General features: G+C 50.3%; 1 protein-coding gene across 9 annotated transcripts in view; it reads right to left on the reverse strand.

Annotated features, from left to right (window-relative positions):
- MYLK (myosin light chain kinase) overlaps window positions 1–24139 on the reverse strand; it is a 190938-nt gene that overhangs the window by 16885 nt on the left and 149914 nt on the right. For 7 of the 9 annotated variants that reach the window (XM_068970458.1, XM_068970449.1, XM_068970504.1 and 4 more), the window contains 5 exons: window positions 14871–14903; window positions 14683–14776; window positions 13025–13228; window positions 7276–7493; window positions 5547–5670 (listed from right to left, as the gene is read on the reverse strand). In XM_068970458.1, the coding sequence (XP_068826559.1) occupies window positions 5547–5670; window positions 7276–7493; window positions 13025–13228; window positions 14683–14776; window positions 14871–14903 (673 nt within the window). Of the gene's footprint in view, window positions 1–5546; window positions 5671–7275; window positions 7494–13024; window positions 13229–14682; window positions 14784–14870; window positions 14904–24139 lie in introns of all 9 variants that reach the window. The other 2 variants (XM_068970512.1, XM_068970496.1) reach the window with 1 other exon arrangement.

Consider the following 24139-nt stretch of genomic DNA (forward strand, 5'->3'; position numbering starts at 1 on the left):
CCACTGTGGAATGCTGAAAGGCCCCCTTCTGTAAACCTCCTTTCCTAATTAGGAACTGCAATCCTGCAAAAATAGGGCTTAATCTCTGTGTGATGTTCACAGTCGGGGACAGCCTCCTGGTCTCTGGCCTCTGGCAATCCTCTTTCCTGGCAGCCCCTCCATCTGAGATCTGCTTGAGGCTTGGCTGCCTCCTCAACTGCCCCAGCTCCCCCAGCACTCCCCCTGATAAAGAGAATGTGTCTCTAGAATAAAACTTGCACAATATGCAGAGCATGATGACGAAGAGAGTATTGGAATTTTAGTAATCCTGTTTCTTGGTGGTGGGATTTTGCAGAATTTTTAAATCTTCTTTCTTGGACTTTTTTTTTAAGTGCTAGAACTTGCATACGATCATATGTGGTTGGGTTGTTCAATCCAATCAACAAACACAATAACTGCATCATTAGAAACACGATTCACCTCTTTTCCTAGTCTTATCTAATTTTTAACTGAAGGAAATCAGAGTACACCACCCCAAAAGGTGAACTTTGGCATAAACATTGCATTGAGCTGAAGTCAATTAACTCTTTGTCCCACCTCTTTCTATCTACAAGTAGGACATACATGTCTCTTTGTTAAGGTGACATGAATTTCCATTTGGTCTGTCTGTCCATTTCTTCTCTTATCGGAGGAAGAGAAAGACTCTCATCCATATATCAGATCTTGCTAAACAGTCTCTATATACATTTCCTCCTCACCTTGTCACAATTTAGCCCCTCCAGAAGCTCCAAACCCTTTTTCCTTTGTCCAGTTATTTCTATATGATTTATCACTCTTTGTTAACATAGTATATAAGCTCCAAATTTTAAATGCATCCTGAGTCACATTTCTTTATGAACACCTTTATGAACATTTATTATATGTACATAATTAAATCTGTTTTCTTTTTGTTAATCTGTCTTTTGTCAGTTTGATTTCCAAGCCCCCAAGAACTGAATCTAAGAGGGTAAAGGAAAGTTTTTTCCTTCCCAACATAACCAATAAATTTGTTTGGTTTTCACAAAACTGTAATCAATGTGGGCAAGTTCTTGGATCCTCTTCTTCTTCACTTGACATTGTCTTTCAAAAGTGTATACAGTCTTCATGTTCATTTTTAATGGTTAAATATTAATCTTTGTGCTAATTAGTCAACAAAGGAATGACTTCAAGGTGTTCTGATTTTTTTAATTCTTAATCTCTTACTGCAGCCAAACTTCACCAGGGAATCTGATGCAGAGACCCATTCTGCTTGCAGAACAGGACATCATGAGAAAGAAGGCAAAAATGCCTCTTAAACTACACTTTCTGTATAATTTTTTTAAACAGCAGATGACCCTGCTGCGTGAATAGTCAGCAAAGGGGACCACATATCTGCCAGCAGAACTACTGAGTGCTTAGGAAGGGGTTAGTCTTTTCTCCCATTTTAGCCTTGGGATGCCCATTCTCTGGTGCACTGGGAAGATTTGAGAGGGCTAGGGGGCGCCTAGAGGAAGAGCTGGGCATCGTTTTGTGCAGTAGGCCATGAAACAGCAACCCAGGGTTTAATCATGTTAACCACAGCCCAGGTCCCTGGAGAGCAAAACCTGCAGGTGTTTTCTGGACCTGGTGTGGGGATGGGGTGCCTGGAGGTCACAGGAGCTGGAGTCAGAGAGCATGTCTGGACTCAGCGACTAAGAGGGCAGGGGCAGCCCTGGGGGGAGCTCCTGGATCCCTGTGAAGAGCCCTGCATCCAAATCTGAGTCTGAGCAGATACCCGATGCTTGGGCACTGGGACTTCTTCCCATTCACAAAGATGTTGTCCCCAGAAGTCATACTCCAGATGGGATGGACCTGGCTCTCTGGACTATGCCGTGTGTGTGTGCTTAATTGCTCAGCCGTGTCCGACTCTTTTCAACCCCATGGACTGTAGCCCACCAGGCTCCTATGTCCATGGGATTTTCCCAGGCAAGAATAGAGGAGTGGGTTGCCATTTCCTTCTCCAGGAGATCTTCCCAACCCAGGGATCAAACTGGTGTCTGCTGCATTGGCAGGTGGATTCTTTGCCTGCTGAGCCTCGGACCATGGTGCATGCTCACAAATTAGCTGGGAATGGGAAGTCTGCTGCTGAGCACAGCAGGAAGATGTTAGGGAGGAGAACGCAGAGTGGAGGTGTGAGGGAGGGAAGGAGGAGAAGGAGTTCTGGAGCAGGGGTGAGAACAGGACACAGAGACGGGTCTCCACAGGCAGCAGAGGAACACCAAGTCCTCAGGAAACTGGGGAGAGGAGGCAGGAGGGGAAAGGAGGCTTCGAACGTCTGCAAGGTTGAAGTGTGGCCAGGAGTGCCCAGCCCTCTCTCCTCCTGCCAGAAACCACATGGGGACTGCTAACAGCAGAAGTCTCAGCAGATTCATGAAATCTCTTCTCTCCCTTCAGAATCAGGGCTGAGAGGGTGGGGGCCCCACAACCCCGCCAGCTACATCTCTGCCCTGCCTGGGGACCCTGGGCTGGCCGTGGGGCTGGGTCTCCTGTGCTGTGACAGGATCTGCCCTGATCTCTCCAAAGGTGTGAGGAAGAATTCCTTCAGCAAAGTCAGAACAACCCACCAGGCATGGCTGCTCACTTAGGAGGTGCTAGCCAAATACATGCTGAGTGAAACATCTCTTCTCACCCGGCCCCCAACTTTCCATCTCTCACTGGCCCCAGGCAGGAGATGGGGAGTCCTCTGGAACTAACAAGGAAGGTGACCCTGATAAGGACTGCCAGACAGACGAACAAGCTCCAAACAGAGGGATGGAGGTACAAGAGGGCCGCCAGAGAACCTTGGGGGGGGTGATTCCAGCAGCAGCTCCAGAATGCCACATAGCAGGGCTGAGAGGAAGCCACTTGGCTGGCTCCACCTTCTGTTCTCACACCACATCCCCACGAAGAGCCCTAGTTTGGGAGGGAGACTCCCAGACCTCAATCCCCACAGTGAGAGCCAGTGGAAAAGTCCCAGGGGGCAGAGAAGCCGGCTGGGGCAGGAGGCAGGAGCCAGGATATGGGGAGGTTGTGTAGGGCTGGCCTGTGTCATTTCCCCTGCTGCTTGCTTGCCTTCCTTCAACACGCACGTCTCCACCCTCCTCTCACCCCATCCAGATCCCTTTAGGCTGGTGCCTCGTTCATCACAATTATTTTCTCCCCATTTCAAAAAATCCTTCTCCATTTCTAAGTCTCAGCTTTAAAAGTAATCTAGCAAACCATGCCACGTGATATCCAAATTACTTCTTCAATCTCAAAGAATTTTCATTTTAAAATAAAGTGCTCTTGTGACCCAGTAATTCTAGTTCTAGATCCAACAGAAATGCATAAAGGCATTTACTAAAGCACATGCACCGGATACTCACGATGCCCTGAACTGGAATCTAGTCAACAGCCCATTAGCATAGAATTGATAAGGAAATTGGAGGAGGTTCAGAGAGCGGCACAGCCTTGGGAAGGGCCAGTCACAGCCTCACAGCATGATACGAACGGGGCTCGCAAACAAGGGAGGGCACGAGAAGCCAAATACACCTTTCTGTGTGATTTCATGTATGCAGAGTTCAAGAACAGGTGATCATGGTGCACGATGTTAGAATGGGGATCAGGCTACCCCTGATCGGGTGACTGGAGCCAAGGTACTGGGAGGGCTGCAAGCGGGTGGTTGCTGGGTCTGGGTATAGCTGTCTTCACTCAGCACGTTCACTGAGCATCTAGTCACTGCTCTGGCCCTGACCTGCATGAAGACCAGTCTTCCTAGTTTGCCCAGGATGGTCCTCACTTCAGCACTGAAAGCCCCATATCCTGGGAAACCTGGCAGTGATGATAAACTGGGACAGCTGGCCACCCTCTAGAACTATGGAAGTGGGTGGCCATGTGGGCTTCTGTGGGCCCCACGAACTCAGTGTCAAATAATGATCAAATCCCTGCCCTGTCGACTCCCAGGTTTGTCCCGAGGACCAAACTGATGGTCCGGATCTGATACTAGTGGGAAAACCGATGGAAACAGCAAGATGAGTCTCCTTGATGGCTGCAGGGGGACTCAGGGGTCGAGCCAGGCCACAGGCAGCTGACAAAAGGCTCTCTCAAGAGTCAGGCGTCTCTCCCAGGGAAAGACCCAGAGAAAGCAACCCGGCACAGCCCTGGCTGCCTGGCTCTCTGTGTTTACCAAGGGGCCAGAACCGTAGAGTCTGGTGTCGTTTTCATCGTTCCTCAGCTCTCCTTCTCCTGGAGAGGCACTCCTGGCCACAGTTTCTCCTCTGCTGCCCTAGGGGGAGGCTGTGCTGTGGGAGTGACCCCGGGCAGAGAAAAACATGACTCTCTGGGCTCCAAAACCCGTGACACAGGTTCAGTGGAGTGAAGTCATCCTAACACGCCACAAGGAGAGTCAGACTCCTGAGCACTTGTAAACGCCTCACTGCACCAAAAAACCCACTCCACTTCTGCTAAAGCATTGGTAACTGTGGTTCCTAAACCTGGCTGTGCAACAGAATCACCTAAAGCCATTTCTTACAATGGGGTCCAAAGACCCGGGGATCTAAGAAACTACCTGTAGAGGTCTCCTTCAGGTTTTCTATGAGAAGGTTTAATTTGTCCTTTTGCTTTAATGACGGAAGTTTTTTTTTCAAAATGACTACAGGCACAGCTGCAGTTTCAGGGAAACCAGCCCGTAACTGTGCATTGCCACAGAGCTCAGGTTTCCATTGAGGTTAACGCCTGTTTGCAGCCTGGGACTTCAGAAACTGAATCAGCCAGATTCCAGCAAGAGGTGGTGCTCTACGGTCTGGTGCTCAAAGTGTAGAGCTCAGACCGGCACCATCAGATACCTGTAGCCTGTCAGAAATGTGGGTTCTTGGGTCCCCAGAACTTCTGAATCAGAACCTGTGATCTAAGGAGAGGCCCAGGGGATTCACAGAGATTACCGTCTATGCAGACCTGGTCTGAATCACTGGCCTCCTTGCTTTTCTGCAGCATTTGCCAATGAACGACTCCCTATTTTCCACCTAACTTCCCACCTCTAATTACTATACAGCAGCTTTCTATTGTCTGTTGGCCCCACTAAAAGCTCTATCATCAAACCAGTCCATATACTGAGCCCAGAGATGAGGCTGGCAGTGGTGTCCTGCTGCCATGAGGATGGCGTGCAGTCCCCTGAGGATGACGGTGACACGCACAGGAGATGTGCACCTAGGCTCGCTCTCCGCTTCTCTACAGACCCCAAAACACATGCAAAGGTAAATTACACAGCACCAGCCGTATTCCTGCCCTCCTGACCAAAGGCCCCAGGCTGGCCAGCCTTAGGGATCAGGATGGGCCCAGAATGGGTACCTTAGTGCGTGGGGCTAGACCCTCCCACGCAAGTGTGACATAGGCTGTGGACGTCACCAGGAGCACAGGAGCGAGGCAGGGCGGTGAGGAGGGGCTTAGGGGCCTGTGGCCCTCTTGACTCTGGGTGGGCTCCCCGTCAGGCCCCGCCCTGGACCCTCCAACATCAGGGCAGCCTGGGGCCCTCCCTCGTGTGGCCCAGGACTCACAGGATATAGCAGATGACCCCGATGCTCCACATGTCCGTGGCATAGCCAATGGGCTCGTAGTTGATCACTTCGGGTGCGACGAACTCCGGGGTGCCAAAGAGGACCTTCAGAGACCCCGCATTCTCTGCAACCAGGATGGAGAGCGATCAATCACTGGAACATCCCTAAGCCAACCCGAGGTGAGTGGATGCCAGGAGGGACACAAGTCAGGCTGGCCTTCAGCAGCTCTCCCCTTGCAAAACGGCACAGAGACAACGGTCTCCTCACAGAAAAAGTGCACACACCAGTAAAACGGACAAACCGCATGCGCAACTCAAATGTCTAGGGTGAGGCTGGGGGAGTGGGGAGAGCCCGTGACAGCCCCAGATGGAATGACCTTCTGTGTGTCTGTCTCTCCCACGAGCTTCCCGGTGCAGGGGCTGTGACCTGTGCTTGACAATAACCTCTACCGTGCACTCTGTCGTTAGTGCTCCGCTGCCTGCTTTATGAGGACTTTCCTATTTAATACTCTGGCCTAAGAAGGAGCATGACCCCCATTTCCTAAGGAGGAAAGGGAGGCCCAGGGACTGATTCGCCCACCCAGTTAATGGTGGTCAGGACCTAACCCAGCAGACTGACTCCTGAGCCACGCGCCCCTTCTCCTCACACCACCTCTCCACGTGCAGCGTCACGTCTCTCCTCCCAGGAGCTGCTGGGAGGTTAGTCAGGAAAAGCCATAACCTCTAGGTGGTGCCTCAGGACCATCACCCACCAAAATGATTCTAAGTCCCCATCTGCCTTCCCCTGTCATGCCCTGCCTCCTGCAAGTACAGAAACAGCAGAGATGCTTCAGAGGACCCTGCCCTAGACCCAGGGCCTGATTCCACTGCAGCTGGCGGTGGGACTTGCTGGGCAAAGTGACGTGGACCTCAGCTTCCTGCTCTATTAACTGAGGCTCACAAATCCGCCCTACCTACCTCACAGGGTTGCTGTGAGAATCAAACGAAGGAAAGGATGTGAAAGTGCTCTGGAGACTGAACAGCAGGATGCACTGTCACCAGAATGTTCTGCTGATGAAGGCGTCAGAGTGAAAATAATCATCATAATAAAACAAATAGCTGACACCTGTAAGTACTCGGGCGTCCCTCATAGCTCAGCTGGTAAGGAATCTGCCTGCAATGCAAGAGACCCCCGTCTGATTCCCGGGTCAGGAAGATCCGCTGGAGAAGGGATAGGCTACCCACTCCAGTATTCTTGGGCTTCCCTTGTGGCTCAGCTTGTAAAGAATCTGCCTGCAATGCAGGAGACCTGGGTTTGATCCCTGGGTTGGGAAGATCCGCTGGAGAAGGGAAAGGCTACCCACTCCAGTATTCTTGCCTGGAGAATTGTATAGTCTGTACAATCGTACACCTGTACAATCGTACGCGCTGTATAGTCCATGGAGTCACAAAGAGTCCGACAGGACTTTCACTAGCCAGCACTTACTATGCCTGAGGCACTGCTCTTATCATTCTAATGTATTAGCTCACTTGATTCCCTTAACAATTCTATGAGGTGAGAACCATTATTATCCCATTTTACAGATAATTTGAGATGTAAGTTCCCACAGCTAGTAAGTGGGAGGGGCAACCTCCAGGGTCTCTGATCTCAGCTCCAATCTGGTGCACCCCCCCTTAGTACCCACGGAATGGAACACAAACAGCCACTGCTGTGGCGCGTTGGGACAACAGGAGAGGCGGCTCAGCCTTACCCAACCTCCTGGCCAGACCGAAGTCGATGAGCTTGATCCTGGTGCCTGTCTTGTTGACGCACATGATGTTCTCGGGCTTGAGGTCCAGGTGGACGATGCCCTGCTTGTGGATGTACTCCACCCCCTCCGAGATCTGTTTCATGTACTTGATGCACTCCCGCTCCGTCAGCTCGAAGTCCTCATCAATGATGCGCTCGAACAGCTCGCCCCCGGACACGCTGCAGGCACAGAGCGGGCACTCAGACCAAAGGAGGGGGGCGACTGGCCCAGGGCAGGCTGGGGGAGGGGTCGAGGGCAGGAGCACCCAGGAGTTGGGGGAGGGGTCGAGGGCAGGAGCGCCCAGGGGTGGGGGCGCTGGGCGTCTTCTGCAGCTTTCTGAGCTCCAGGCCACTGCCCCATTATGTGGGTCTCAGTCTTCCACTGTGTGAGGAGGACACAGGCCCCCTGGTTTCCTGCTGGGGGGACCCTGCCTGTGCTTGCTAAGCCTGAGGGGATTCAGGGAAACATGTAGGCTGGACAATTTCAGAGGTGGTCATGAGCTGAGAGATCCACAACACTCTCCTGAGCAGGAAGAGTAACTGCCAGGTAGCCTGGCTCCCCCAGATAACTGTAGATGTGAGGGACCATCCTGTTCTCTAGCCATGTCTTTCAGCCATAAAGAACTGAAGCTTAAAATACTCGCAGTCTCCATAAGCAGTGGCTTCACAAAGCCAGAAACAGAAAAATATCTCCAATAATTAGGAGCTTCAGCACATTTTCTAAAATTCATTGGCTGTAACTCACTATATTAATACTTGCAGTTGTGACCAATTTGCTTCCTCTGGCTAGGCCTATAGCATCAGTTTACTCCTCCAGCCATAACTAACTTATCTCGGCTTCCTGGCTCAGGCTGGGAGTGTAGTACATACTTCCTGCCTGGATAGACTTTGGATCCTGGCCATGGTGGTTCTGGGGCCTGCAGTGGGCACCTTTTGCTAAGGATTGGCCCAGAGGCTACAGCCAGCCAACATGTTTCCCTTCAGTGCAAATGCATGGGGCCTCTCTCCCAGCCTTCCTTGCTCAGAAAGTTTAAAGCCCTCCTTGGTAACTTATGTAGCATCCAGACACCAGTATGCTCTTTTCCACAATGGCCTACAGATGCATCAGCTGAACAAGGCTGAGTGGGCTTCTTCATAGGCCTGTCCTCTTCCAAGGGCCTTCCCTCTTCTAAGGGAAGTCATCATAAAGATGAGCAAGAGCTGAGCTTGAACCCTGACTTTGTGTGACAGTAGGCACGTTACTTACCCCTTCTGAGCCCCAGTTTTCTCACCTGTCCCTACACCATAGTAGTTAGAACTGCAGTAAAACATGCCTGACATGAAGTGGGCGCTCAGAACATGTTAATTATCATCTGACAACCTGAAACGGGTCAAACAGATCTTGTTACTGACCCTTGAGGGAGAGACAGACAAGGATGCACAATGAGGCCCATGAAGCCTTTGCAGGCTTCCATCACCACAGAACAGACTTTCACGTCTAAACTGGTAAAGGTCGGTTTGTTCCAGTGGCCACTGGGGGGCGCTAGAACCAACACTTTAGAACCAACTGAAAAGGAGGTCCTTGCGCAGCCAGGAGGCGGCGCCTCTGTCCTCAAACCCTTCATTTCTAATGCTCTCCACCCAGGCTCTAAATCAAACTAATTTCCCTTCGTAGGTTCCTAGCTTTCAGGCTGTTCTTAACATCTCTGAGCCCCTTTCTATCTGCAAGGTGTCGGTAAAAACAGTGCCACCTCACAGGATTTCTGTGAAGACCGAGTGAATTAATTCAGGTAAACTGTTTAGAAAAGTGCCTGGCATATAGTAAGTGCTCAATAATATTAATTATTATTATTATTTTAGAACAAGCAGTTGCAGAGGAGGCTCTAGTTGAAATACAGACTCCCAAGCTTCTCTCCTGGAGATTTAGATTTAGAAAATCTTGGCAGGGTCTGTGATCCGTATTTTCAGTGAGTACCCCAGGTCATTCTTACCATCAGATAAGTTTGAGAAATACTGGTTTACTCAATTACTACCCCTGGGAGGCCAGCTGCAATTCACATCCCCTGAGAAACCACTCTCAGTTTCATCATATGATCATTCCTTCTGTGGCTTCCCATAGTCTCATCTCTGAGCTTTTTGCATCAAGTCTGCATTTAATGTTGTCTGCTTTTTAATGTTGTTTGTGAATACGTCTGGAAAAAGTCTGGTTCATCTCTAGACCCCTGTTTATACCTGGCAATATCTGGCACAGACAAGGTATCCCAAAATGTTTGGTTTAAAATATTCTGAAAAAGCAAGCAACCATTTTTTTTTTTTGTAGCGTCCTTGGGAATGTCTGTGGCAATGAGTGGTAGAAATCTGAGCCATGGAGATGGTTACTGCTGCACTTCTAGAGGTAGTCTATTCAACAGAGGTGCATATAGATTCACACCAATGCAAATCTATTTAATAATGTATTTTGAAAACTGTTCCTATGGTTCATTTTCAAGGATGGTAGGGCTTACACAAATAGGATTATTGCTTCTGTATAGGTTTATCTTCCAAATGCTCAAGACTGTGGATGGAAAGAAGCTACCATCCACAGAAATGGGATAAAGCCACAGGCCAAGACTGGGCCAAGGAAATGCATACTTAATAGATAAACAGTGAGAGCGAGAGTGAATCAACTAACGAATACCCGCCTTATCCCAAGGGACTGTATTTATCCCCCAACTGTAGACAATGGCCAGCCCCCGCTGGCAGCCAGAAGGATGCCACTCTATGGGGCTTCCCACCCTGACCCCGTCCTCGTGTCACGGCAGCCAGCTGCTTCTCCTTTGATCAGTGTTGCCAATGGTAGCACAAAGGTAAGATGGGCAATGGATGACTCAGCCCAAGCTGCATCTGCTTGGGTGCTCAGGGTCCTGCCACCACTTGGAATGTCCCACAAGGACCATCCCTGACTCCCTGAAGAGGAGTCTGAAGGAACCCTTGTAACAGAAACACTGCTACAGTGATGGGGGCTTGTCCTGTAAGCAAAGGTCAGAAAGGCTGAAGGCACTCTAACTCTGATTTCTCAGTGTATATGAGGCAGCTGATCTGAAAGCCGGCACCCTGGAATACAGTTTCATCTTTCTGTATCACCAGGGACTGTCCTTCTCTGAATCTGTTTCTCCGTCAAGCAAGGAGAAGAGCAAATCGCACTGCTGAAAGCCAACCTTTTCCCTGTCAATGCCAGGTCTATCCAGGCTGGACGGGAAGGACAGGTGGAGCATCAGTCTGCTCCTTCAACTTTAGCCGAGCTCCTATCAAGGGGCAAGCTCCTCACTCCAAGTGCAGGAGAATCATCTGCTGTCTGTGCCTGGAAGACTCACTCCTGTCCATGGGGGAGGCGTGGGGCGGAGGGATGAAAGCCAGACCAGATGAAGCCTTCTTGCGTTTTCTCCCAGCATTTTCCATCCAGCTTGCCAAGTCCCAATTCCAAGCTAAGTATGGTATTCTGCCCACTGGTGCTGCTGCCCGGCCTCACCCAGGCTGGGCGGCCTCCTACCCCCTCCTGCACCTTCTCATGAACTTGCTCAAGGTTTAACTTCTAAAGATGAGACATTTCTTCACCTCTCCCCACATGCCCACACTGCCTGGACCAAGCAACCTGCTCTACAATAAATGTGAAGAGCAGCAGCCCACAGGGCTGTTGTGGGGGCAGGATGAGTGAGGCCATGCACTCGGGCTGAATCTTCCCTAGAAGTGTGGAGGGAAGTTTGAATTGGGGGTTGAAAACTGATTTCAAGTGGCGAATGAGGATTTTCTTTGAATCTGTGTGAAAGTTGCACGGAACTGCAGAATTTAAAAAGGGAGTCTCATCAAATACTGCTCTTCACTGGAAGGATTTCATAATTACAGAATCATGGCTCAACAGTCATAGAAGCTGCCCCCGGGCTTCCTGAAATGCAGGATTTCCACACATTCAGTTGTGTGTTAAAATGGTCACAAAGTAATTTTAAGTGGAGAAAAGACTGGGATATAGAAAAAGTCACTGCATCATACTCCTAAGAAAAACTCACAGTTATAGAGCCTCTGCCTGACACATGTTATTCCATCTAAGCCCCACATTATTCACGGGGTGGTTTACAGCCTCCTTTTACAGATAATAAAACTAATGGCTGGCACACTTGGGTAACTTACTCAAGGTCATACAACAAGAGGCGGAGCAGGGATTGGAGTGAGGTTGCTCAGACTCATGTCTGTCTCTTCACCGTGACTGCTCTCCCTGAGGAGCACAGATTGAAAGGAAACACGCCAAAAGGCTCAAGAAGTGCAGGGAGTCACTCCTTAAACTGGGGCTGCCTCGCTGGCTTCACCTTTCCTAGGAAAGAACACTGAGATGCTAACAGGGTCCTCTCCAGAGGAGAGGTCCTTCAAAGGACTGAGATCCCTGAGTCTCAGGATGAGCAATTCAAGGATGCTGGAGGCAATTTCAGAATATGGCCAAAGCTTTCAAATGCACGTCTCCTTTGTTCCAGCACTCCCACACTTCTGGGGATTTATCCTACGGGTGTAAGCAGGCATGAGGGTAAAGATGTATGTACAAGGTTACAAACACTGCCTTTTTGTAACGCAAAAGCCTGGAAACCATCCAAGCCTCTATCAAAAGAAGACAAATAAACGGTGGTCTATGTACATGAAGAGATGCCAGGGAGAAGGGAGAATGAGGAACCACTGGCTACTGGTATGGGCCTCTCCAAGACACACTGTCGAATGCAAAGAAACCAAGTATAGAATATTGAGTGCAGCTTCTCTTTGGGTTAAGAGGTGAGAAATATGAGAAATATATGAATTATATCTATAAATAATAAATGATTGCATTTCAATAAAGAAACTTTGGAAGGACACAGAACTAACAAAACTCATTACCAGTGGTGATGAGGGGTAGATGAGGGACAGGTGTGGGAATGAGACTTTCATTGTTTATTTTCTTATATTTTTTGATATGATTGTATCATATACTTTTAAAATTCAGATTATAAAAAGGAGAGGAAATGCTTAAAAAATACACACTGTGGAGGATGCCTGGCTTACCGACTCTAGTATGTGCATTTGTGTGTGTGTTTGTGTGTATGTGTCTGTTGTATGTGTGTGTGTGTTTGTGCACATGCAGACCAGCAGCTCAGAGGGAAGAAAGAGAAGATTGGGACTTGAAGAAACAACAGAATCCGGGAAAGCCTTGGCTGAATGTCATCTGATCATCTCCCTGCCTCTGTACAAGCCAGCTCAGAAAGCACTGCTCTTGGGTGAGTGAGAGGGGAAGAGAGAGCAAACCAGTGTGGGCCAGGGGCACGCAGGACAGAGCAGAGGGCAGGGGCAAGGCTGAGCTCCCACCGCTGGGCCCCCTTCTCTCTCACAGGCTCTATCCGCCCCTAAGGTGCTCCGAATGAAACCAAGGAGGCACAGGGAGGGGGTGCCCTGGCCTTACACAGGGAGGTGAGGGACAAAGGGGTCCTCAAGAGGTCTTCAAGGACCCAACAGTGTGCTCTGGAGCCAAGCAGTGGGTCGGGAGCAGCAGCGTGCACATGGGCTGTTCCGAGTGGTCAGCACCTGGCCAGACGGGCTGCAGAGTGTCGTGCGCGTCACAGCCCTGCCTGCAGTGCTCTCCATCTTGGCGGGGAGTAGGGTGGGGGGGGGGGACAGTGGGGGAGGGACAGGAGGGGCTCCCAGACCCACTGTGCCGGGCCACCCCTCACCGAGCCACTCACATCTCCAGGACCATGACGATGTTGGCCTTCTCTTCGAAGGCGTCCACACACTGGACCAGCTTGGGGTGGTGCAGGCAGTTCATGATGCTGATCTCCTGACGGATGTTCTCTTTCTCCTTGGCCGAATAAGCCTTGAAGAATTTCCCTGCCCAGATTTTTCCAGTTTTCTTTTCTACAAGTCGAAAGACCTGTCCAAATTTCCCACTGTGAATGAAAGGAAGAGAGAAATTTAGCCCAGCTGTCCACCGAATGGGAGTGGTCAAGCGACGGCCTGTGGGGCGTGTGTGGCCCCTGCCCTTCTTTTTATAAGTAAAGTTTTCCTGGAACACAGCCATGCCCATTTGTGCCCACACTGTCTATGGCTGCCCTTGGGTTTCCAGAGCAGAGCAGGAGCCGCAGTGCTGAATTGGCCCACAAACCCGAAAATATTCATTATCTGGCCCTTTACAGAAAAAGTTGGCCAGTCCCTGCTCTAGATCAATGGAGCACATTGCTGAGGCTGACGAATCTGCTCTCCGTCACTGGCCAATGTCAGCCTGTGTCTGGCCCCACATTCTTACCCAGACTCTGTCTAGTCTTGCTGTTCTATCAGTAAATATTCTCTTTTTTTGGCCACACCACGGTATGTGGGATCTTAGCTCTCCATCCAGGGACTGAACCCACGCCCCTTGTCGTGGAAGCACAGAGTCTTAACCACTGGACTGCCACGGAAGTCCTTGCTATTCTTTTAACACTGTCATTTCCTTGGGCTGAGGCCTCAGTCTTGGCAAGACTTTTTTTCCTTTCCCCCCAAAGGGATCCATGACATCAGGCTGAGGCAGTCCTCCGCAAATACAGAGAATTTCTGGGCGCCTGCCCTCCCTCCACGCACTTTCAGCACCAGGGCCGTGGAGACAGCCTAGCAAGGCCCCTGCTTCCCTCTGTGCTGCTGGGTGGTGGCGCTCTTCTGACCTCACTCCTGCCGCAGCACAGGGTCCTTGTCCAGGACTCTGATGAGGTTGATGGGACTCCTTTATTTGCCAGAAACCCTCCGGAAATAAAAGCTGAGCCCCATTCTTTTTTCTTCCACCTTCCATCCTCCTCCAAGGACAGACGGTCAGAGGGAGGCAGGAGGCCCTGGATGCTGCTGCTGCTGGCGGGGACAGCCTGGCTGAACCCAGGCCTCAGTGTTGGGGTCTGAGTCCATCGGTGTCTCCACAACCCAGGGAAGAGCCTGGGCAAAGACTGTGGACCAGGCTCTCAAAGTGAGGGGCGATGATGGGAGCTGTGTTTCAAGCGGGCATATTTTGCCGCAGCACTAAAGCTCCCGGTTGAATGGGAGCACAGACCCAATGGAAGGGATCCTAAAGACAGGCCAAGCCAGCCCGGCTGCCCTGCGTTATGTCCTGGGGGAGGGATGGGAGTGGGGGTGCAGAGAAGGAAGGACCTGCTCAAGCTTGCGGAGTTGAGCCCCAGGCACAGCAGCTCCTAAGAAAGCCCTGGACTGCTGATGCTTTTGTGGATGCTCGCAGGCCAAGTCTTCCTGGAACCTCAGTCTGGGGAGTTGGCAGAACCCAGGGAAGGATGGGAAGAGGAGGTGTGGAATTTAACCTCAGGGCCAGCACCACCCTCACTCTGGGGCCCAGAAGGGGACCCACTCCACTTCCCACTCCACTTACGATCCTAGTCTCTCTTCGATGTCATAGAAGTCGGACACTTTCTGCTCGGTATTGACCGTGACGGTCCGGTAGTCGACCTCAGGCTCCTTCTCATCTGCAGGGTTGGGGCGGGGTGAGTGTGACCCATCAGATCCCTCCTCACCCCATCCACCCCTCGAGTCTACCCAAGGACAGGGCCCAGCACTCACCATCATCTGACACCTCCACTTCGTCCTTCGGCTCTGGGGGCAGAGAGGATACAGGTGGTTAGTACTGAAGGCCCGTGAGCTAAGCAAGCTGGGGGCCCTGTCCGGCTTCAGCCTTCCCAAGCACGAGACTATAAGCCCAGAGCTCCAGGCATCGCCATGGGATCAGAGGCTTCACACTGCAACAGGGTCACGTATACACTGATAGGCCCTGGCCTCCTCAGCCCACCCAGCCCCTCCTCCATCCCCACCTCTCAATCCTCAAGGTCTCCTAGACATGTCTGTCTTCACATTTTCCTAGTTTCTACAACCTACAGACAACCTGGACAGTCCCTTTCTACTCTCCCTCAAAAGTCAGCAACTTATAGTTGCTGCTGTTGCTGCTGCTAAGTCGCTTCAGTCGTGTCCGATTCTGTGCCACCCCATAGATGGCAGCCCACCAGGCTCCCCCATCCCTGGGATTCTCCAGGCAAGAACACTGGAGTGGGTTGCCATTTCTTCTCCAATGCATGAAAGGGAAAAGTGAAAGTGAAGTCACTCAGTCATGTCCAACTCTGAGAGACCTCACAGACGCAGCCCACCAGGCTCCTCCATCCATGGGATTTTCCAGGCAAGAGTACTGGAGTGGGTTGCGATTTCTTCTCCAATGCATGAAGGTGAAAAGTGAAAGTGAAATGTCATGTCTGACTCTGAGTGATCCCACGAACTGCAGCCCACCAGGCTCTTCTGACCATGGGATTTTCCAGGCAAGAGTACTGCAGTGGGGTGCCATTGCCTTCCCCTCTTATAGTTGCTACTAGTATCAAATCCATTTATCCGTTTACTGAGTTTTTTCTGGAATTCCAGCCATGTACCAGATATCTTGCCAGTGATTGTGGGTATACAAAACAAAATACAGATGGTGTGATCTCTCCATCATGGTGTGATTTGGGGGGCTTATAATTTAGTTGGAGAGGCAAATATCAGTTCAGTTCAGTTGCTCAGTCATGTCCGACTCTTTGCGACCCCATGAATCGCAGTACGCCAGGCCTCCCTGTCCATCACCAACTCCCGGAGTTCACTCAGATTCATGTCCATCAAGTCAGTAATACTATCCAGCCATCTCATCCTCTGTCATCCCCTTCTCCTGCTGCCCCCAATCCCTCCAGCATCAAAGTCTTTTCCAATGAGTCAGCTCTTCGCATGAGGTGGCCAAAGTACTGGAGTTTCAGCTTTAGCATCAGTCCTTCCAAAGAAATCCCAGGGTTGATCTCCTTCAGAATGGATTGGTTGGATCTCTTTGCAGTCCAAGGGACTCTCAAGAGTCTTCTCCAACACCACAGTTCAAAAGCATCAATTCTTCGGCACTCAGCTTTCTTCACAGTCCAACTCTCACATCCATACTTGACCACTGGAAAAACCATAGTCTTGACTAGATGGACCTTAGTTGGCAAAGTAATGTCTCTGCTTTTGAATATTTTATCTAGGTTAGTTATAACTTTTCTTCCAAGGAGTAAGCATCTTTTAATTTCATGGCTGCAGTCACCATCTGCAGTGATTTTGGAGCCCCCAAAAATAAAGTTTGACACTGTTTCCACTGTTTCCTCATCTATTTCCCATGAAGTGATGGGACCGGATGCCATGATCTTCGCTTTCTGAATGTTGAGGTTTAAGCCAACTTTTTCACTCTCCTCTTTCACTTTCATCAAGAGGCTTTTTAGTTCCTCTTCGCTTTCTGCCATAAGGGTGGTATCATCTGCATATTTGAGGTTATTGATATTTCTCCCAGCAATCTTGATTCCAGCATGTGTTTCTTCCAGTCCAGCATTTCCCATGATGTACTCTGCATATAAGTTAAATAAGCAGGGTGACAATACATAGCCTTGACGTACTCCTTTTCCTATTTGGAACCAGTCTGTTGTTCCATGTCCAGTTCTAACTGTTGCTTCCTGACCTGCATACAGATTTCTCAAGAGGCAGGTCAGGTGGTCTGGTATTCCCATCTCTCTCAGTATTTTCCAGTTTCTTGTGATCTACACAGTCAAAGGCTTTGGCATAGTCAATAAAGCAGAAATAGATATTTTTCTGGAACTCTCTTGCTTTTTCCATGATCCAGCGGATGTTGGCAATTTGATCTCTGGTTCCTCTGCCTTTTCTAAAACCAGCTTGAACATCTTACATTTACTTGAAATATCCATTATGAATGTTATTTGGTGAAGCACATGTTATTGCCACACAAACCGAGTAGACAGTGGAGGAAAGTGACCCAAGTGGGGTAAGTATAAAGTCAGAGCAATTAATCTGGGAAGAAGGAGCCACTGAGCTGTGTCTTAGAGGAAATAATGGAATACGGTGAGAAGGGTAATGTCATGCAGGAAACCAGCAAGGAGGGATGTGAGCAGCCCATGCTGGCCGTTCACACAGCTGTGTCAGGGTGGGAAGAGGGACATGAGTGTCCAGAGGAACACACCCAGTCCTGAGGTCCTGGTTTTCCTTTGCTTTAGCATAATTTGCTGGGCTGGAGGAAGCATAAGCTGGAATCAAGATTGCCAGGAGAAATAACAATAACCTCAGATATGCAGATGGCACCACCCTTATGGCAGAAAGTGAAGAAGAACTAAAGAGCCTCTTGATGAAAGTGAAAGAGGAGAGTGAAAAATTTGGCTTAAAGCTCAACATTCAGAAAACGAAGATCATGGCATCTGGTCCCATCACTTCATGGGAAATAGATGGGGAAACAGTGGCTGACTTTATTTTTCTGGGTTCCAAAACCACTGCAGATGGTGATTGCAGCCATGAAATTAAAAGATGCTTGCTCCTTGGAAGGAAAGTTATGACCAACCTAGACAGCATATTCAAAAGCAGAGACATTACTTTGTCAACAAAGGTCCATCTAGTCAAGGCTATGGTTTTTCCAGTGGTCAAGTATGGATGTGAGAGTTGGACTGTGAAGAAAGCTGAGTGCCGAAGAATTGATGCTTTTGAACTGTGGTGTTGGAGAAGACTCTTGAGGGTCCCTTGGACTGCAAGGAGATCCAACCAGTCCATCCTAAAGGAGATCCGTCCTGGGTGTTCATTGCAAGGACTGATGTTGAAGCTGAAACTCCAATACTTTGGCCACCTCATGCAAAGAGCTGACTTATTTGAAAAGACCGTGATGCTGGGAAAGATTGAGGACAGGAAGAGAAGGGGACGACAAAGGATGAGATGGTTGGATGGCATCACCGACTCGATGGACATGGGTTTGGGTGAACTCCGGGAGTTGGTGATGGACAGGGAGGCCTGGTGTGCTGCAGTCCATGGGGTCACAAAGAGTTGGACATGACTGAGTGACTGAACTAAACTGAATTTGTTCCTAAAGGGCCATTGCGGCTTCTTGACCATGGCCAAGTACCTTTTGCTTCCTGGGCTACAGTTTCCTCATCTGTAAAAGGAAAGCGCTGTATTTCTGGGTGATTTCTAGGGTCCCTGGATAGCCCTGGAGTCCATGCTTTGTGATGGTCTAGGTGCTGCTTGGCCATGATGTGGACTGTGTCCCAGTTGACAGCGGGAGCCAAGGGAGGCTTCCAGAAGACGTGGAAGGACCCAGCGAAGCCAGAGAGGGAGAACAAAGATTTCTAGAGTGTGTGTGTGCCTCCGTGTGTGTGCCCACAAGATGAGGGAAAAGGGTGTGACTGGCTGAAAGTCCCAGCAGAGCAAGACTGAGGATAGGAAGTAGACAGCAGGTAGAAGGAAGACCAGAGCAGGTGGGGTGGAGGGGTTTGTTAGATGCTGCCCAGCAGGGAGGGTTCATATGCGAGCCGGCTCAGCTTCACAAATGGGATGAAGGCGTGGGTCAGGGACAAGGTGCAGCTCAGAACTGTAGACAGTGAGCCCCTCTGTTCAGCTGAGGGCAGAACAGATGACTGAAATCTAAGCAGACAACCCGAAAAAAGCCACACAGTTCCCATACCAGACAAGGACCCCTTACTAGAAAAGAGTCTTGAAAGAGATTATAAGCACCCAACCAGGAACAAGAGAGGCTATGATTTGTTTAGAGTTCTGAAAACACTGCGGGTGAAGTTTAGTTTTCAAAACCAAACACAAGTGGGCTTGGAAGCAATATTTATTACATAAAGGAAAATGCCAGGGGAAAATAAAAAAACAAGAGCAATGCGGACTCTCAGATTAGTGGTAGGGTTCACAGAAATTCCCGGGATGTGAGTATAACTGACCAAATCAGATCACAGATTTGAGAGTTGAGAGTGACACTGTCAGATTCATAGCTGGCCAGAACGTACGTGGGAGCAACACACCTGGGAGGCAGTAATGGAGTCACGTTGTCAGGGAGAATTGGGTCATTCAAACTTTCAGCCTGACGAGCCCTAAATCTAGTTAGGGCCAAAAATGGGAGCCCAGTTCCTCAAGCAATTGCTCTGGCCAACAGAATGCTGTCACTGGGGAAATGTGCTCTGGCTGCAAATAGGTATTATTATTCTGCCCTTGGTAGAACCTGGGGTCATGTGATCCTGGAATGCTGGCTGTTAGACAGTCTTGATGGAGCGGGAAGAAGTAAGGGTCATTGACAGGAAGAGCTGCCATGTGAAGACAGAAAGGGTTAGGCCTCTCTAGTTGGGAAAGGAGCCTAAAGCAGACATGATTTAAAAAAATCACAATAGCCAAGGGTAAGGTTAGGGTTATGACCTTTCACCAGCTAATGCATACTGTAACTTGGGAGAACAATTTAGTGTTACACCCCATATGGGAGGAAGGCTGTAGGCATATGGAAGTCACATCTCAAGAGTTACTGTAAGAAGAATAAACAGGTTCAAGAAATGTTCAGCTGAGTTCAACAATGGTATTTCAGATAGGACTTTAAGAAAGCAAGAGATTCAACATCCATTCAATCACTAAGTACCCGTGGATTCCAGTTACTGGATGGGGACTTAGAGACAAAATACGAATGATAATAACTACATTTAGTGTCAGGGAACTCCACTGTCCTGATGCGGCATCGTCAGGAGGCCCCAGTGGAGACAGTGGTTTGACCTGTCTTGACCTTTCGGAGCCCACACCACACACGCTGGTATGAAATGAGCAGCGGGGGGAGAGGACAGAGAGGCAAGCTTTCTTGACCTGGAATCTCCAGGAGAAATGGTCTGTCTTCCCCTAGTGAAGGATCAGCAGCAGTATTGTGAGCCCTCGAGGGGCTTTCCGACAACCTGTTCCCCAGAGGCATCTTCCAGGTTGCCCTGAAAGAGCAGGCAGTTCTAGAGCTCGCCTCTCCCCATCTCTCTGACACCAGTTAGAAGTGGAGTTAGCTGCTGTCCCCTCAAACACCACACCGACCCTCACCTCCTGCCTTTCTCACCTTCCTGACCCACGGCTGTGGGGACACAGCCCAGGCTCAGGGAATCCACACCTCTGTCTCTGTCTCGCTGCTACATGGCAACCCTTCCTCTGTGTGGGACGTGGACCGAGGCTCCCGGCTGAGACATTTCCCTTCCTCCTTTTCCTTCTTGTCCTGCCTCCACTCTGTTTGCAGGGGGAACGGTCATGTGAGGAAGAGTCCCAGAGGAGTGATCACAGTTCAGTTAGTCAAGCTCTCTGAGCATCAGGGGGCAGTAATGAGAGAGGTGGCCATTCGGCATCCTTCTTTCCACTGAGGAAGGAGCTAAACTGCAGTTGGAAGAATTTCAATGAAATATTAAAAGACAAAAAATCTACTCAGGGCTGTGAGATGCAAGAGTTAAGTGCAAGAACTATTTGGAATACGTTTCTGAGATATTTCTGCAGTCAGATGAGTCCCATCCCCCTGGAGTGGCGTTTGGGAGAGGAGAGGCATAGCGCTCCTGCCCTCACAGGGCGTGCACCCAGCGGGCTCCCTGGACAGAGTGGTCCCTTTGCACAGCGGAGTGTTGCTGTGCACCCAGTGGACACTAGAGGGCGCCCCCATCTTCGGGAGGATGGCGGTGGTCAGCACCCCACCCCCTGCACAGGGTGAGCTGCTGATCTTCCTTACATCTCCGGGGGCTCTACATCTCTAACTACCCTTGGGGCTCAAGGAAAGCCCTTACTCTGCAAGATGCCTCTATCACAGCTGTTTGCTAACAATTATACAGACTAGAGGGCTTCCCAGGTGGCTCAGTGGTAAAGAATCTGCCTGCCAGGAGAGAGGTTTGATCCCTGGGTCAGGAAGATCCCCTGGAGGAGGAAATAGCAACCCACTCCAGTGCTCCTGCCTGAAAAATCCCATGGACAGAGGAGCCTGGCGGGCTACAGTCCATGGGGTCACGAAGAGTTGGGCACAACTCAGCGACTGAGCATGCATGCAGGCATAGAGACTAGAACAAATTAGGATCAGGAGCAAGGATGGGGTGGATTTAGGAGTTAGAGCTGAGTGGAGCTTCCTGGCGGGGTGGAGTGGGTGGGAGTGGAGCTTCCTGGGGGTGGGGTGGGATAGAGCGGCTGTTTTCGGGGTAGGGGTAAGGGGAGGTGCTAGTTTACCCAGATTTGGGAAGTCAAGGAGGAGAGCTGTCAGGTTAGGCAGCCTGTCTGAGAGGTGGCCCAGGCATAAGGAGGCCGCTGGAGCTGGGTGGGGGCCTCTATGCAGTGTCCTCCGCTGTATCCCCGGCACCCTCAGCGCCGGGAACCCAGGGCAGGTGAAGGACACACTGCATGAGCGAGTGCAGAGTGAGGGCTGGGACGGAGCTGCGAGGCCAGGATGAAGCCAAAAGCTACAGTTGCTGAAGGGGCGGGAAGAAGGGCCGTGGAGGTGGTGGGGAAGATGAGGATCAACACGAGTGGGGCTTAGAGTAAGTAGGGCTCCCTGGCACTGCCTTTCTGATGACCAGACCACACTGGCTCGCAGCAATGACCTGCCATAATCACTTACCCCATCCTGCTTCTACACATGTACACACACACACACACACACACACACACACAGGCACACACTGAGACCCATGGCACTTTTAAAAAGAAGAGAGACAATCGACCCTGGCTATAACTAACAGGCATCCGAACAGTCCACAGAGAGCTTCGCTTGGCAGTCCCACCACCCCCTTACCCTCCCCCTCCCATCCCCCCATCCTTGGTCCCTTAGAGGACCTCCTGATCTGCCCCTCCCCTTCCTCCCCCTGAGACCATTCAGCTGGCTCTGAGGGTGCGAGCTGCCAGCCTGGAAGCCCTGAGTGGACTTGACCCCCTCTGGATTGCAGGATATTTCAACATTTCAACATTTGTCTGCTCCCAGCCAGGATGGACCCCAGGAGGAGAATCTAAGAACCACAGTGTGTGTGTGTTGGGGACGGGGGGAGTTTCAACTGACTGTGGGGAAGAAGGGAGGGGCCACCTGCCTGGAGCCAAGTGATCTCAGCCTCTCCTCTCCACAGACCATCCTCGCAGTCCTGGAAGCTGCTGTCCAGGCCTCTTAGAGCCATACTCGCAGCTTCTGTGGCCTCCAGCCCTCTGTGTGGGGCTCATCAAGGACACTGCAGTCTCTCCTGCTATAAAGGACCTTGGAAGCTTTCCTTTCCACCTAATGTGTGTCTCACTGCCACGTTATTCCCTTTCTGTCACTTTTCCAAGAGCTGGGGAGTCATCTTCCTAGACAAAGTAATATTCTAAAAACATGCAGACTGCAGCCTGGCCACCTGCCCTGGCACCCCCACTCTAACCGGTTTGCTCCCACTCTGCTCACATCAAAGGGGGGCGTCAAAGGGCAGCAGATGGCAGTTGCGCTACTCTGTTCCTCTCAGCAGGCATTTGTGAGCAGCTAATGGCAGGAGCCCCAGGAAACTGCAGAGGCTGGCAGGGCTGCCCTGGGCCCGGGCTCCATAGTCTCCCCTCCACCCCACCTAGCATGCTGTAGCTCTCAAGACCTGATCTCCAGGTATCTCTAGGGTTCACCTGGGAAAAGTCCCTCAAGACAGGACTGCACAGGCAAATTTGTAAATTTGGTGTGTTTTCCACTGGCATCCTCCAAACTTTCTCTCTGGAGCCCTTGTTTAACTTGAGAGTAAAGTTTAGTTTCTATATTAAACCTAAATTTTAAAACTAAAGAGGGTAACCGTGTCATGACAGTTTCCACACTTTTGATGCCTCTGGCTCTCAGGGTGGCTTTAGGCTCTCACTCTGTTGAGCCACTGGCCCTTCAGTCTCCTCTCTGCCCCACATCTTAAAGCTCATTCTCTCCTAGCGCCCTTTTGCTTGCTTTCCCCTCCCCTTTCCTTCCTGCCCCCAACCTTTTCTCCATCTTAAATTTGCAGCACTTGTTTTCTTCTATTCACAGGAAGCTTCTTGACATGACACTCCACATAGGCCTCCTTCTTCCATTCATTCCTTAGCCGCAGGCCAACCATTTTCTACCCCATGGAAGCTTCCCAGGTGGCTCATCAGTAAAGAACCCGCTTGCCAATGCAGGAGATGCAGGTTCGATCTCTGGGTCGGAAAGATCCCCTGAAATAGGAAACGGCAACCCACTCCAGTATTCTTGCCTGGAAAAGTCCTCGGACGGGGAACCTGATGGGCTGCAGTCCATGGGATTGCAAAAGAGTTGGACACTACTGAGTGAGCACGCACAGAGGGCTCTGGACTTTGTTCTCAAAGATCACTGCACAGCAAAGGGCTAAACCCAGACCTCCTACTGCACCCTCTTCTCTTTCCTCTGCCACTTGCTGCTCCCTGTGTTTCTGCAACAGAGCGCCTCCCCTTGGCTCTCCCCCTCTTCGTCCTTTCTCCCGGTCCTGCAGTCTTCCTCATCTCTGCATCAGTGTTGACTCTCTTCACCACCCTCTCTGTGCCCTCACTGATGCTCATGGCTTCAGTTACCAACCCAATAGTGAAGAGAGCTGAGCTTAAACCTTTGTCCTCAGCTCTGGACTCAGTCATTCAACAGTCTGAAGATACCTCCCTGTGGACAGCCCTCAGACACCTCAAAACCAGAGCCTCCACCTCCTCTAGGACTCCCTGCTATCTAACCTCTAAATCGCTAAGAGGCAGCCTGACCTCCTCCATCAGTGTAACCAAAGGAACTCAGGCTCAAGGCCAGACGGCTCTGAGTTCAAGCTTCAGCACACCATTTTCAAGCTTTGTGACCTTGGGCAAGTAGCTTCATTCCTCTAAACCTCAGTACCCCTATCTGTAAAAGGGGGGTAATAATAGTATCTACTTCATTGAGTTAGATGTGTGAAATAATGCATGCAAAAATGCTTTAATCTGGCTATATATTAATAGCAAGTGTTAAATATGTTAGTCACCATAAAACATAATAATCTCTAAATGGCTCCTGAATTGGTGTTTAATTATAAGCC

Source organism: Capricornis sumatraensis, chromosome 1 (assembly GCF_032405125.1).
Source record: "Capricornis sumatraensis isolate serow.1 chromosome 1, serow.2, whole genome shotgun sequence".
Lineage (NCBI taxonomy): Eukaryota > Metazoa > Chordata > Mammalia > Artiodactyla > Bovidae > Capricornis > Capricornis sumatraensis.